Source organism: Mauremys reevesii, linkage group 1, assembly GCF_016161935.1.
Source record: "Mauremys reevesii isolate NIE-2019 linkage group 1, ASM1616193v1, whole genome shotgun sequence".
Lineage (NCBI taxonomy): Eukaryota > Metazoa > Chordata > Testudines > Geoemydidae > Mauremys > Mauremys reevesii.
Window position 1 is genome coordinate 38548718 of NC_052623.1, and position 14805 is coordinate 38563522.

The 14805-nt window shown below is 39.5% G+C and overlaps 1 protein-coding gene across 5 annotated transcripts in view; it reads left to right on the forward strand.

Annotated features, from left to right (window-relative positions):
• The window catches only part of DYNC2H1 (dynein cytoplasmic 2 heavy chain 1), a 359230-nt gene that overhangs the window by 17688 nt on the left and 326737 nt on the right, over window positions 1–14805 (forward strand). For all 5 annotated transcript variants that reach the window (XR_005601173.1, XR_005601157.1, XM_039546469.1 and 2 more), the window contains exons 11-20: window positions 1364–1539; window positions 3186–3381; window positions 3973–4068; window positions 7425–7577; window positions 7695–7793; window positions 11206–11345; window positions 11432–11660; window positions 12365–12492; window positions 13481–13596; window positions 14252–14379. Coding sequence is in view for 3 of the 5 variants with exons in the window: in XM_039546469.1 (XP_039402403.1) it covers window positions 1364–1539; window positions 3186–3381; window positions 3973–4068; window positions 7425–7577; window positions 7695–7793; window positions 11206–11345; window positions 11432–11660; window positions 12365–12492; window positions 13481–13596; window positions 14252–14379 (1461 nt within the window). In the remaining 2 variants the exon portion in view is untranslated. The remainder of the gene's footprint in view (window positions 1–1363; window positions 1540–3185; window positions 3382–3972; window positions 4069–7424; window positions 7578–7694; window positions 7794–11205; window positions 11346–11431; window positions 11661–12364; window positions 12493–13480; window positions 13597–14251; window positions 14380–14805) is intronic.

Here is a 14805-nt window from a genome sequence, read left to right on the forward strand (position 1 = left end):
TGGTTTTCCGCTTTAGTGATAGAAGAAACTGAGGTGGTAACTGTGCCACATCCCCTTTATACTCATATGCTCAAAACACGCTTGAGCGCTAGACAGGGAGGATGAGGGAGCATGGTCACCTAGCGGTCACTGCTACTAATTTCTACCATCCTGCTGCACGGTTTGTTGCAGGTCCCCAAAGAATGAATATGCAGAGTTCACTTGAAGAACTTGGTTACAAGTAAGTTACCTTCATTTAGTCCCCTGACCAAAACAAGCTGCAGGGGCCCAAAGGCCTTTCCCCTTGTGTCTCATTCCGCCTGTTCCTAGGACCAGGTTTAAAACAAATAAAAGGAAGTTCTTCATGCAGCGCACAGTCAACTTGTGGAACTCCTTCCCTGAGGAGGTTGTGAAGGCTAGGACTATAACAGCATTTAAAAGGGAACTGGATAAATTACTGGTGGTTAAGTCCATAAATGGCTATTAGTCAGGATGGGTAAGGAATGGTGTCCCTAGCCTCTGTTTGTCAGAGGGTGGAGATGGATGGCAGGAGAGAGATCACTTGATCATTGCCTGTTAGGTTCACTCCCTCTGGGGCACCTGGCATTGGCCACTGTCGGTAGACAAATACTGAGCTAGATGGACCTTTGGTCTGACCCGGTATGGCCGTTCTTATGTTCAGCCCCAGGAACCAAATTCCTTCCTGAAGCTCCCCTCCAACTAAGCCATCTCACTTCTTTATAGGAATCACCCACTCCTTCCTAGCTGGATCTGATAATCAAATAGGGGTAGATCACCATGTTCCACCAGTATTAAAGGGCTTGTACTAACCTTCCTCACAGTCCGTCATCTGCACCACTTCACTGTACTCTGTGCTTGGGCCTGTAGTGTGGATTTCAAAGCCCACTGACAGGTTCCCTTGATTTTGACAAAATCCTGTTCCTTAAGATTTTGAGTGTTCATTGAGGTCTTTAGGTAACTGCAGCTGTGCTCTTTTTAAAAATTTTTAAATGGAAGGTTTGTATGTAGTGTTGATATCTTTTAATGTTTGGTTTTTAATGGTCAGTGTTTGGAGTTTATACTAGAGTAAGTGACTACAGTATGTTCATGTTAGATTAAAAAATAACTAATGTAAAGGACCCTGTGGGTAGGGACTGTGACATGTAATATTTGGCTCTTAAAAAGGGAACACAAATGTTCCTTGAAAACCATGTGCTTTACCAAAAGTTCCCTTTCTTGGAGAACTCCACTTATAACAATTTGTCTTCAGATGTTTTGTGTTTTGCAAATAATGATTTTTGTAGTTATTAGGATGTGTCTAAAATAAAAATACAATCCAGAAGTTATGCCCTTTTCATCGTTGACAAATGGGATTGTGTTTAAGGTAGATGATGCCATCAAGATTGCAGAGGCTCTTCTTTCTGACTTGTCTGGATTTCAAACATTCTGTCAAAATGCAGATGATCTTTTAGAACAGTTGAAGGTTTACGAACAAGAACAATTTGATGGTTGGTCCAGGGACATTCAGTCAGGTTTGTCGAATCCCCGGTCAGGACTTTGGTAAGTATAAAATATTATATGCAGTAAGAACTATTACCAAAGTCTGTATTACAGTGTAATCTAAAAAGAGCTAATGAAGACCTATACAGTGAAGCTCTGGTGTAGAAGAGAGAATAAATAAGAGAAATAAAATAAGGCAGTTCACAGCCACGTCATTTTTGTGGATTGTATCAGACTTGGTTGGTAAAGCAAAATGAAAAACGTTTGGGAATATTTTTATTATTATTTTTATTTGTTATTTGTATTACAGTAGTTCTTAGTTACTGAATAAGATTGGAGTCCCATTGTGCTAGTTGCTAGACAAATATAGGATAACAGGTCATCAGTGTCCCTTAGAGCTCACAATCTAGATAGACAAGGCAGACAGAAGATGGATTGAGGAAAGCAGTTAAAATACTCATTCATGAGATTATCTTTAAAATCATGAGATTTAAAAAAAAAATGTGGGGGTGGGCAGGTCTTTTTATTTACCTTCTGTTTTTTGAACCCTTAAGACACACTTGGATTACTCTTTCAAGCTTTCCTCTGTAAACATGAGGGCTACCAACTGAATTTGAAAAAAAATGAAAGATGAGATTCTCACATTTCACATGAGAGTTGGCAACAGTGAAGAGTTACAACAAACAAGCCAAATGAACAGTGTGATGCCGGGCAAACATCTTGTTTCTTAGCTTCACAAGGTTTTGCTTTTTGTTAGGCTTTTTTAAAAATGAGTTTGTTGAGAGAGGATTAGCTACATCGAAAACAAGAGAGGAGGCATTGAAGAGAGGGTGGCAAGGGTAATGAGTCAGAGGAAAGAGGGTGGGAAAAGGAGAAAGGGGAGCATGGAGGGCAAAAGGAATAAAGCTGAAGATAAATGACCTGAGGTGCTCTGGGAGAGGGTTAATACAAACAGCCAGTTAGCACAGGAGTGAGATTATCAAATCCAAAAATTGAAGATAGTCTGATGACATTATCAGTGTCTGACAGTATGCTGCAAATGCTTCTGCTAGCTTGCGTCTATGCCCCTTGGCTGGTTCTCATAGAATAATAGACTTTAAGGCCCTCTCCTTTCCATGAGCAAAAATGATTGAGGAACCCTTGTGTCCCCAGAGGTGGGGAGTCCTCTCTGCACAGTGCTAGGTGTAGGGGATTTTTTGGGGAAAAATAGATCTCATCTTTTCTTCCCCCACCAGTGTTGCTGTGTCTGATGCAAATGTTTCTGTTTCTGCTGGTCCGAGTCTCTGATCCTCAGGCAGGCTCTGCCTTGGAGTTTCTCTCTTCCTCCATCTCACATGGTTAAGTGGAGGGGTAGTGTCATGTGAGCCCTGTCACATTCAGACTGGAAGTCCCTTGCATGGTTCTGAATCCAAAGAGTGAGCAGGGTAGCCCTGGCTGGGAACTAAAGAAACAGGGTGTATTATAACATGCCTGACAATCTTCTGAGTAAAAACAAATTTTAAAATGAAGTTCTGTTATGTGTTGCCCTTGTTGCTAGTCTTCAGAGGTTTGGGATAGAGGTTACTGGATTAACACATAGAATCATAGAATTAACAACTTTAAAATAAAAAATAGAAAAAAAGTAAATGTTATCCAGTATTTTGGAATTTTGGAAAGGATCCTGGACAAATCGTACTTGGTAATTTTTAATATTAATTTTGGTTTAGCATGCAAGCTAGTAGTCCTGTTATGGAGCTGGATCATTGTGATGGAGAATTAAAAATACATTATTCGGATCGTTTGGTGACTCTCCTAAGAGAAGTGCGTCAGTTATCTGCACTTGGCTTTGTTATTCCTGCTAAAATACAGCAAGTTGCAAACACTGCACAAAAATTCTGCAAGCAAGCAGTTATCCTCAAGCAGGTATGAGATAATAAACTATAACCACTATCTGTACTGATTTCTATGTATTAATGGTAGAGTATTTCCAGACCATTATATTGTCATTATGATTATCAGGCTAATAAGCTTTCTGCTATAGTCCTTTTTCTTTATTAAAGCTACAATGTGTTTCTTGAACAATTTAATAACATTGAATGATGATAATACTGGAAATAAATTTAAACCTAAAAACTGAACAAAAATAAAGAAATAGAGACACACAAATGTTTAGTGCAGTATTAAAAATTAACCTGTTTTTGAAATTGACTATGAGATGTTACAATAAAGAGAGCCATTAGCAATTTTCCACTTAAGGTAAATATAACCTCTTTAGGTGCAAACTTATAATTGCTCGGGCCAGCCACTAAAGGGAGACATGATCACATGTTCTGAAATGGCATATTATATATACTTGTTAAATATCTTATTAACAATCATATTGATAAAATGTAAGTCTTGAAAATATTGAAATTGGCAATACTCTCAGGAATATATTACAAGTATTAAAAACTATTGGCATATAAATGGAAATATGCTGCTTATATGTAATAGTAAATCGTGTCTGTTTTATAGGTGGCACATTTTTACAATTCAATTGATCAACAAATGATTCAGAGTCAGAAGCCAATGATGTTACAGTCTGCCTTAGCATTTGAACAGATAATTAAGGTAAAAGAATCCTTGTTTGTTGCTTTAAGCTTTGGCAATGTATTTCATGTGCTGTTATCTTTTTGTGAATATTTATTAGCCTATTGATTTTATAACTGCAGAACATCTCTGCAGAACAGATTTTATAACTGACTGAGAACATCTCTTTCATCTGCATTTAGCTAGACAATTATGACCATTTCTTTCAGATATGGTTATTTCCACAGTTACTTATGGCTCTTTTACCTCCATATTTGATTATTTTAATGTGCTTTTTACTCTTAAAGACCAGTTGGAAGTTACAGATGGGGCAGAATGTGGCTGTGTGCTTCAGTAATGGTGGTGATATAAAAAATATTACAGTAGTTTTCAGAAATTTGCACTGGTTTCCTATTTATTTTCAGGTGTCAGGGTTCCTTCCCCACTCTAAACTCTAGGGTACAGATGTGGGGACCCGCATGAAAGACCCCCTAAGCTTATTTTTACCAGCTTAGGTTAAAAACTTTCCCAAGGCACAAATTCCACCTTGTCCTTGAACAGAATGCTGCCACCACCAAGTGAGTTAGACAAAGATTCAGAAAAAGGACCACTTGGAGTTCCTGTTTCCCCAAAATATCCCCCCAAGCCCTGCATCCCCTTTCCTGTGGAGGCTTGAGAATACTCTATCAACCAGATAGGTAACAAGGTGAGCACAGACAAGACCCAGATTCTGAAAAAAACAGACTTAGTTATAGAGAAAGAAAAGGTAAAAGAATCACCTCTGTAGAATCAGGATGGTAAGTACTTTTACAGAATAACAAAAGATTCAAAAACACAGAAGATTGCCGCTCTAGGCAAAACTTTCAAGTTACAAAAGCAGAGATAAACCTCCCTCTTAGCACAGGGAAAATTCACAAGCTAAACCAAAAGATAATCGAACGCATTTCTTTGCTATTACTTACTATTTCTGCAATACTAAATGCTTAGTTCAGATATACTTAAGGAGATGTATTTTTCCTGCCCTGGTTCCTTGCTGACAAAGACACAAACAAAAACCTTTCCCCACAGATTTGAAAGTATCTTCTCGCCTTATTGGTCCTTTTGGTCAGATGCCAACCAGGTCATCTGAGCTTCTTAACCCTTTACAGATAAAAGAGGAATTAACCCTTTACAGGGTAAAAGGGATTTTATGCTACCCGTAGCTGTATGTTTATGACAGGGTGCAATTCAAGATTGGTGTTGAACTATAAAGCACTACAGTATATGATTTGGGTCCTAGTTTTCCAGGAGGCTCTCTATTTATCACTATGACTATTGAGGTCAACTGAGGACAGGCCTCAGATTTGAACATTTTGGGGCTGGAGGCAGATTATTCTTCTTGAACGGCTCATGAGTGCTCTTCCTGTAAGGGCAAAATAGCTTGATTTTGTTTCCTTTTAGGGCATTCTATCAGGTCCACATAGTTACCAAGGTCTTTACTTGGTGTGCATGTGTGTGGTGGGGAGGCTTGCAGGTAATGCCTATAAGGACCAACTTGGGGTAAAAGTGTAATTTGTTATGTCTTGACAAATCATGTATATTATTTTAATTTTTATGAACATGTGGCCAGAGAATGGGTGGTATATATTTTACACATATAAAAATAAGTAAAATATATCGTGTGCATGTCCTTTCAACCTTTTGCTGGTTTTGAGAATAGAGAGATACGTGAGCCTGTACCTTCTGTGGAGTATTTCTTCTTTAACAGTTTTTGTCTATTTAGTACATATAATACATATGTGTTTTTTAATCTTTAAATTAATTAAAAGGAATAGTTTAACTCTTATGTCTCTAAAAACGTAGATCATCAAAAAATGTGGCTTTTGGAATTCTCTCCCTCTTTAGGTTTATTATTTCTGAGACTATTTTGGACTGTTTGAAAATATGCAGCTTATAATTTTAGATGGAAAAATTAAAAATTCTCTATATGCATTTGTTTTTTCACTTATGGATACGATTTGTTACTGTGGGTTAATGATCAAAGACTTAAATATTTTTGTTTTGTGAACAAGGTGTTGGTTTACAGTTGATTAAGAAGAAGCTCACCATTTTTTAAAGGATTTACTAGAACCTTATTTTAAGGAGTTTGAAATATAGAGGATTTTTAGAAAGTGTCCACATTGGTGACATTCATGTATTTTTTTTTTCTTTTCTTCCTTCCCATTCCCTACTTTAAAGGGACACTATCACTTTAAAACTTTACCCTACTGTTTGAATTTATTTAACTTAGCACTGGTACAGATAACTCTTGAGATTACTATAAGGGAAAGACTGAAGAATTTTTTCCTCTATTTTTGCTGTTTATTTATTTTATTCATTGACAAGCATTTTCTACATCATGAGTTTCTTAGGTATAGTCTGGTATGATCCTCTGTTCTGCTTGGGCCCCTTTATGCTGTGACAAGGGCCTGAGTGCTGCAAAGAGGCTCTAAGAGACTCATATCTAATTAAGGAAGGTTCCCCAGTGCAAACATTGTTGAAAGCAGCTGGAACGCTGCCTCCAGGGAACCCCTCACAAGCCCTGGCATAGCTAGGGACAGTAGGGACATGTCAGGGGTGGGGCCACAGCATGAAGTGTTGCAGAGATTGGCTCATAAGGCAGTCTGGGGAGGCTACTGTAACTTAGACAGTCTTCCAGGACTAGCTATAGGTTGCGCTGGAGTTCTCTCCAGCCCCCGAAATGGCCCAGGATTGGAGGGCACAAAGGTGGCTTAAAGCCATTATGGCCCCCCTTCCCTGGGCTGTAGATCATGTGCTGCATCTCTTAAGTCAGGAATGTATTCAAAATCTCATGCAAGCATGGGCCTTCTGCTATAATTTTTAAAATATAACCTTAGCAAGACATGTTCCAAAAAAACAAGGAAAACTACAAAAATGCCTATGTCATCCACGTAAACTGCAAGTCAGATTGTCTGAAAATAGAAGTTTTTACAATGTACTTTTGGACAGTTACTACTTTCATGGAGAAAGTGTAAATTTGGAGAAGTGAGTAGTTGTGGATCAGTTCATGGTTCACTCTGAGCAAAGATGCAAGGGAGCAGAGGGGATGTGTGGCATCTCTGTGGCATTCCAAGCTGTGCATATTGGCTAGGTCCTCCATCTCTGTCAGGCTGCTGGGGAGTGGGCAGAGCCTTGATTCCTCCCCCCTTAACCCACTCACTAGTTTAATTACACCAGTGTGTTACAGAGCATATGCTGCGACAATATACTCCTTCCTGAAGCTGTAGAGAGACAGTGAGAGAGATTAACTCCAAGTCACAATCTCCTTCTGAAGATGTCCCTTACTATGGACTAGATTGCAAACTGATGATTTAGCTCTATATTTGTCATTAAACCTTGAAATATTTTCTTTCCCCCAGCATTCGAAAGCTGGCTCTGGGGGAAAGACACAGATAACGTGGGATAACCCTAAAGAATTAGAAGCATATATTCAAAAACTACAAGCTGCTGCTGAACGGCTTTCCACTGAAAACAGAAAACTAAGAAAGTGGCATACTAACTTCATTGAAAAGGTATGTTTTAATAATGAAACTGAAAAAACATTTTCTGGACCGTGCTTTCTTCCATTTTCATTGATGACAAATTAATAGTACAATATTTAGCACATGTAAATTTCTTTTTTTTAACAGGTTGTAGTTCTCATGAACATTGATCTACTGCGGCAACAGCAGCGTTGGAAGGATGGACTACAGGAACTTAGAACTGGTTTTGCCAGCCTTGAGTCACAGGCATGGTTTCATTATTGTATTGTAGGCTATGAAGTAATTTTAAATGGAATTTTCAGTAACGAAGAATTAATAACAAAAATGCAAAGGTGAACTACAAAGCCTTTGTTCCAAAAACCTAAGATCCCAAGGCAGCATAGGATATATGTGTAGACTTTAAATTTAGACGTGCATTTACTTTTTAAATCAATGGTCTCCAACCTTTTTACACCCAAGATCACTTTTTGAATTTAAGGGCAACCCAGGATCTACTCTGCCACTTCCCTGAGGCCCTGCCCCTTTCCCAAAGCCCTGGTCCACTCACTCCATCCCCCCCCCTTTCTGTCACTCGCTCTCCCCCACCCTCACTCACTTTCACTGGGCTAAAGTAGGAGTTTGGGATGGGGTGCGGGCTCTGGGCTGGGGCTGAGGGGCTTGTAATGTGGGAGGGGGCTCTGGGCTGAGCCTGGGGCAGGGGGTTGGGGTGCAGGAGGAGCTGAGGTGTACAAGCTCTGGGAAGGAGTTTGGGTGCAGGAGGGGGCTCTGGAGTGGGGCAGGATTGGGGTGCAGGAGGTTGGGGTGCAGAAGGGGGCATGGGGTGCTGGCTCCAGGAGGGGGCACAGAGCTGGTTTGGGGTGTTGGCTCTGGGAGGGGGCTCAGGGTTGGCGCTTGGGGTGCAGGAGGAGGTTCAGGGTGCAGGAGGCAGTTTGGGGTGCTGGCTCCAGGAGAGGGGTCAGGGTTGGAGATTGGAGTGCAGGAGAGCATATGGGGTGCTGGCTCTGGGAAGGGCTCAGGGCTAGGGTACAGGAAGGGGTTCAGGGTGCAGGAGGGGGTTTGGGATGCTGGCTCTGGGAGAGGGCTCAAGGCTGGGGGTTGGGGTGTGGCCTCTTGCCGGGCAGCACTTACTCCAGCGGCTCCCAGTCAGGGATGCAGCGTGGCTGCCACTAGGGCAGGCTCCCTGCCCACCTTGGCCCCACACCACTCTTGGAAAATGCCAATGCGCCCCTGTGGCTGCTGGAAGGGGGCAGGCAGTACGTGGATCCGTGCGCTGCCCCTCTCTGCAAGCACTGCCCCTGCAGCTCCCATTCACCACTGCTTCCCATTCCTGGCCAATGGGACCTGTGGGCGCGGTGCTTACAGGTAGGAGCAGTGTGCGGAGGTGCGGTGAGAGACCCCTGCCTCCCTCCCCCCCCCCCACCCGGGGCCATGCTGGCTGCTTCTGGGAGTGGTGTGGGGCCGGGGCAGGCTGGGAGCCTGTCTTAGCGGCAGCCTCACTGAGCAGCCAGATATCATGATCGACTGGGAGATCCTCCAGGATCGACCAGTCGATCACAATCGACTGGTTGGTGACCACTGTTTTAAATAATGATGAGGTTTTTTTTCCCTTTCCTTACCTGCCAAGTACTAATTACACAGTACTATATTTTAACAATAAGAGTTGGTGACACTGCTATTACATAAGCCAAAGCAAGGAATGCTCTTATGAGATACCATTTAAGTCAATGGGAGTTTTTCTATTGACATCAGCAGTTATGGGATTATACCCTTAAATGGTTGTGCACAATGGGGTTCTGGCCTCTAGATGTTACCATAATACTAATAAATAATTAAAATAATCAGAAAGTTCTGGTGACCTCAGCTGCACTAGAGTTCCTCCAGGATATTTGGTGGGGGTCCTAAAACCAAACATCAGAACAGGATAATGGTGTGACAGGCATATCAGACTCCCCAGCTGAGTATCACATGTCAGAATTAATCAGATTGATAGATTAGACAAGCCTTTGGCAGCCTTTTTAGTTGCCATTACCTCCAAAAGACAGGTTTTGAAATTAGTTCAATTATCTGTACAAGAGCCAAACTGCTGTTGTCATGAGAAAATGTCTCACCGCTCCATATGGCATAAATGGGAATTGCTAGAGCTCTAAAGTATACAGAGTATACACACCAGTTTCCCCTGTTCATCTTATTCCATCCAAAATGGCAGGGTCTTAGGGCCTCTCTGCAGGCAAGATGTTAAAATCCTGTACCGGTTGACATGCAATGCATTTGGGAAACCATTCATGGAGAGAATTGGGGTTCCCTGTACAAGGTACTTAATTGCATTGTGAGAAGAAATAGTCTGAGCTTTATCCAAGGAAGATTTGCAAAGTGGGATTCCATTCCTCTGCAGAGCCATCCTTTAGTAGAAAGGTGCTGCAAATAATTCCTTAAATTACAAAGCTTTTGTATCATGTGGAGGGAACTTCCATTTCTGCTTATTATTATGCTGTAATAATAATTACAATTCTGCTTTGTCCTCTCCTTCCACTTCTGTGAATTACTGTTCACTACTTCCCATTTATTATGTATGAGGAGAGTAGCTATGCAGCAGAATGAGAAATTTCTTTTCTGATGATAATGTTCTTCCGGTTAACAACTCTTCTCATTCACCCCACCCTGGTAGACTGGTAAATGATCAGAATACAATTTGTAACATGTTAACATTTTTCTCTAAAGAGGGACTTAAAGACAATTGCCTCCTTAAGGTTACCGTATACCATTTTAAATTGGTTTCTTAATTAATGGAGTGTTTCTAGAGCTTTGGAAGAACTCTTCTGGGGGCCTTAGTTCAAGGGCAGGGCTCAGACCTGGAGGCTCCAGCAACAACATTAGACTGTCTGAATTCCACAGGTGAGAGGAATAATCCATTTGTGATGAATGAGGAGAGAATCTGCTAACAAAAAGAATGATCAGTTAAGAAATTTATCATTCCTTTTGCCCTTTGAAAATTTGCTGCAGTAGTGTGATTGGTTTACAAAGTAACTTTTTACTGACATTGAACTGCATGTTGTAGCTGTAGACTTCCTCACAGTGCAGTACAACAGATTCCAGTAAAATTCTCTTTAATCACTCCTACTAATGTGCTTTCATCCTGTAGAGACTGTCTTCAGTGACTAATGTCCTTGCTTTGAGAGACAAGATCTAAAATGTATTTATTAAGTAATACTAATTCTTCAAATCACACAGGATTTTCAAAAACAGGTACCTAAAGATAGGCTTCTAAATCATAGGAACATAGGTATGTTCATACCAGATCAGACCCCTGGCTCATCTAGTCCAGTATCCTGTCTCCAACTGTGGCCAGCACCAGATGCTTCAGAGGAAGGTGCAGGCACTCCACAGTAGACAGATGTGGGACAATCTGCTTCCATAAAAATCTCATCCTAACATGTAATAGAGTTTGTCTTAAGCCCTGAAGCATGAGATATTTTTATCTCTAACTCTTCGTTTGCACTAAGTGTTATAACATTTTTTCTTATTATCCACATAAACATCTAGTCCCTCTTTGAATCTTACTAAGTTCCTGGGCTCAGTGACATATTGTGGCACTAGTTCCACAGTCTCATTATGCACTGAGGAAAGATATGTAAATTAAATAAATGTTATTACATTTTAGGGTTTCCTTCCTCGTGATATGAAAGCATGGAGACAACACTGGAATCATCAACTCTATAAAGCTCTGGAGCATCAATATCAAATGGGTTTGGAGGCACTCAATGAGAATCTACCAGAAATAAATATTGATTTAACTTATAAGTAAGATATTTTTTCCTACTGTTAAAATATTGTAGCTAGAAATTGTCTAAAATATTAATTTTTATATGGTTTGTTTCGCTTTCTAGACAAGGAAGATTACAATTCAAACCCCCTTTTGAAGAAGTACGAGCTAGATACTACAGAGAAATGAAGAGATTCATCTCCATTCCAAATCAGTTTAGAGGAGTGAGTGAAACAGAAGAGGAGTCCATCTTCATTATTATGACTGAAAGAAATGCAAGTGGCTTTCTGACTACTTTCAATAAAGCAGAGGATTTGTTCAGAAGACTGGCAGAAGTTTCAAACCAATTTAAGGTTTGTAGAGTATTTTAACTGAGTTAGACTTTTTGTTTTATACCTAATTATAATTATTTTTAGGGATGAATAATTTTAGAAGAAGTGGAGCACTGATTTTTGTTAGTCTCTGTCATAAGTGCTGGAACTACGGGTGCTGAGGGTCCTGAAGCACCCCCTGGCTTGAAGTAGTTTCCATTATATACAAGGTCTACAATGTCGTTCAATGGCTCTCAGCACTCCCACTATAAAAATTGTTCCAGCACTCCTGGTCTCTGTACATTCTGGTCCTGATTTAGCAAAGCACTTAACATAGGCTTAATTTTAAGCATATGAGTAAGTCCATCCCTAGTCAACAAAACCCTTAAGCACATGCCTACCTTGAAGCATATTTGTAGTTCCCGTTGAAGTCTTAATATTGTAAGAGACCGTACCCCTTGTTCAAGGTTTGTTTTACAGTATCACTAAAAAGTGTGGCCATGTTATACCAGTCTATGCCTTCTGATTTGAGCACTGACTAATGTAAAATATCTTTGTGTGAAGAAGAGAACCTTCAGTTGTTATGGTTAAAATGATTGAGTTGAAAGGATGCAAAATATTTTAAAAAATGATAGATTAAGAACATAAAAATAGATTACTCTTTTTATTAATATTAATGTCAATTAATGCTTCATAATCTTAACATCTTACTTATTTTCTTCATAATCAAATACAATATTGAAAAGGAATGGATTATAATTGGGCAAGTAGATATGGAAACTCTGGTGGAGAAACATCTTTCTAGTGAACAAGATTGGGAAAAAAACTTTAAAGCATTAAAAGGGAAAGGGAAAGAAGTGGAACGCCTTCCAAGGTACAGTTTACCTAAACATTTTTGTGTATGAACAACGGATGCTTTCACTGGCCAATCATTCTAGTGTAAATAGCGTAATAGAAATATACATTTTATATGAAAAAAATTAGGCAGAATTTCAGCACTGTTTTTTAACATCTATTTACCTTTCTGATTTTTTTAACTCCTCGTTCTTCAGATTAGTATTACAGAACTTTTTGACTTTGAGTCCAATCCAACTCCCATTGAAATCAATTGAAAGACTCTCATTGACTTCATGGGAATTGAGTCAGGCCCTTATAGATTAAGGCCTAATCAAACACATACACTAGGCATAGTGCTTGCAGCTCTTAACAGTTGAATTTACTAAGTACTGTTCCAGTTAATAAGTACTTGGGACCTTTAGGGCCTGATGTTGCAAACACTTGTGCTCATGAGTAATTCATGTCTAAGTGTTTTTAGGATTGGGCCCTGAGGCCTTGATCCCACATTGAGATATGCCAGAGTGGACCCTTGTACTTGTGAATTCCCATCCATATGGATGTCAGTGCACTGCAAGAGTGCAGAAGTCTGGGTTAGCAGATACTGTTGCAGGATCAAGAGCTAAAGCTCCAAACCTGCCAGTACTTAAGTATGTACCTTACTTTATTCATGTGTAGTAGATCCTTTGACTTTAGTGACAGTATTCATGTGTAAAGTTAAGTACATGCAGGGTCAGGGTCTTAGTTTGTAATTGCTTCCAGTAAAACTGTATATACAGTGATTGTAGTATTTGAACATAATTACATATAAACACATTAAGCCACATTTATTTGTGCACTTCTATATGAACAATTTTCTGAGTAAAATATTAAACTGTAAAACTGAAAATATTAAAGATAATTTATAAAGTATTGAAATGACAGTTTTTAAAGTTTATTATATAATATGTATCTTAATGAGCATATTGCCTCTAATCTTTTCTCTTTTTTCTTTTATATTTTGGAATCTGTCATATTGAATCTTGAAGCACCATCAAGATAGATTGTTTAATTGTAAATTGCAATCCTGTGAAGACTGTGATTGATGATCTTATTCAGAAGCTTTATGATGTTCTTGTTCTATCTTTAAGAAAGTCCATACAAGGTAAATAATTTTGAGATACGGTGGTGGCTGGTTGGTAGGGTTTTTTTTTTGTTTTGCTTTTGCTTTTGTTGTGTTTGTTACATATAGTATCCTTTTTATTTAAAAAAAATCTTTTATCCTTGGGAATACTGAAGTGCCAAAGTTGTTTTGGAGCAAAAGTAGTATGTTTTTAGTTTTCCATTAAGGGCCTGATACAAAACCATCTCCCACTCCTTCCTGCCCACCTGCTCTGGGAGAGCAAGGAGTATGTAACTGGACCCATAGCCTAGGTAACTGTGCAGAGGTAATTCTTATTTCCCCTTATTACCCTGTTATCAATCTATCGTGTTTATATGACTTTTATTGCTTTAATATCGGAAAAAACAACGAGGAGTTCTTGTGGCACCTTAGAGACTAACACATTTCTTTGGGCATAAGTAGCCTCACAACAGCACTGTGAGGTAGGGAAGTGCTATTGTTCTCATTTTATGGTTGGAAAACTGGAGTACAGAGTAAGTGGAATAGGGAATTAAGCCTGGGTCTCCACGGGCCCAGGCTAATCCTATAACAACTGGACCATCTTTCATGTAGTACAAGTGACTGTCTTGCACACATATTTATCTGATTTTAAGACTGATATTTGTAATAATTTTGTTTTCCCATATTCTTTACATAGCTCATCTACATGATATTTCATCGTTTCTTACTGATGCCATGGAAGCATTAATAGTTAGGCCCCAGACTGTAGATGAAATTGGAGAAGATAACTTAAAGTATGGAAATTTACAAGAAAAAAAAGCAGAGGTAGGATTTTATTTGATCATAGTCAGGAAAATATCTAGGCAAAAAGTTTAGTCATGTTTAGTATGCCTGAGCAAAATACTTTCAAAGTATTATTAGTAGAGTTTGTTACAACATTTTGTTGTTGTTGCTTTTAATGTTTTTCTTGCCATTCTTCCTTGTGTTTTCTGCCATTTATTGTACTATTTGTTATACTGGTTCATATCACCACACCTCTCTTGCACAGCAAATTCAAAACCAGAGTGGTTTCCCAGGACCTTTAGACCAGGGGTAGGCAACCGATAGCACGGGTGCCGAAGGTGGCACGCGAGCTGATTTTTAGTGGCACTCACACTGCCTGCGTCCTGGGTGGGGGGCTCTGCATTTTAATTTAATTTTAAATGAAGCTTCTTAAACATTTTAAAAGCCTTATTTACTTTACATACAACA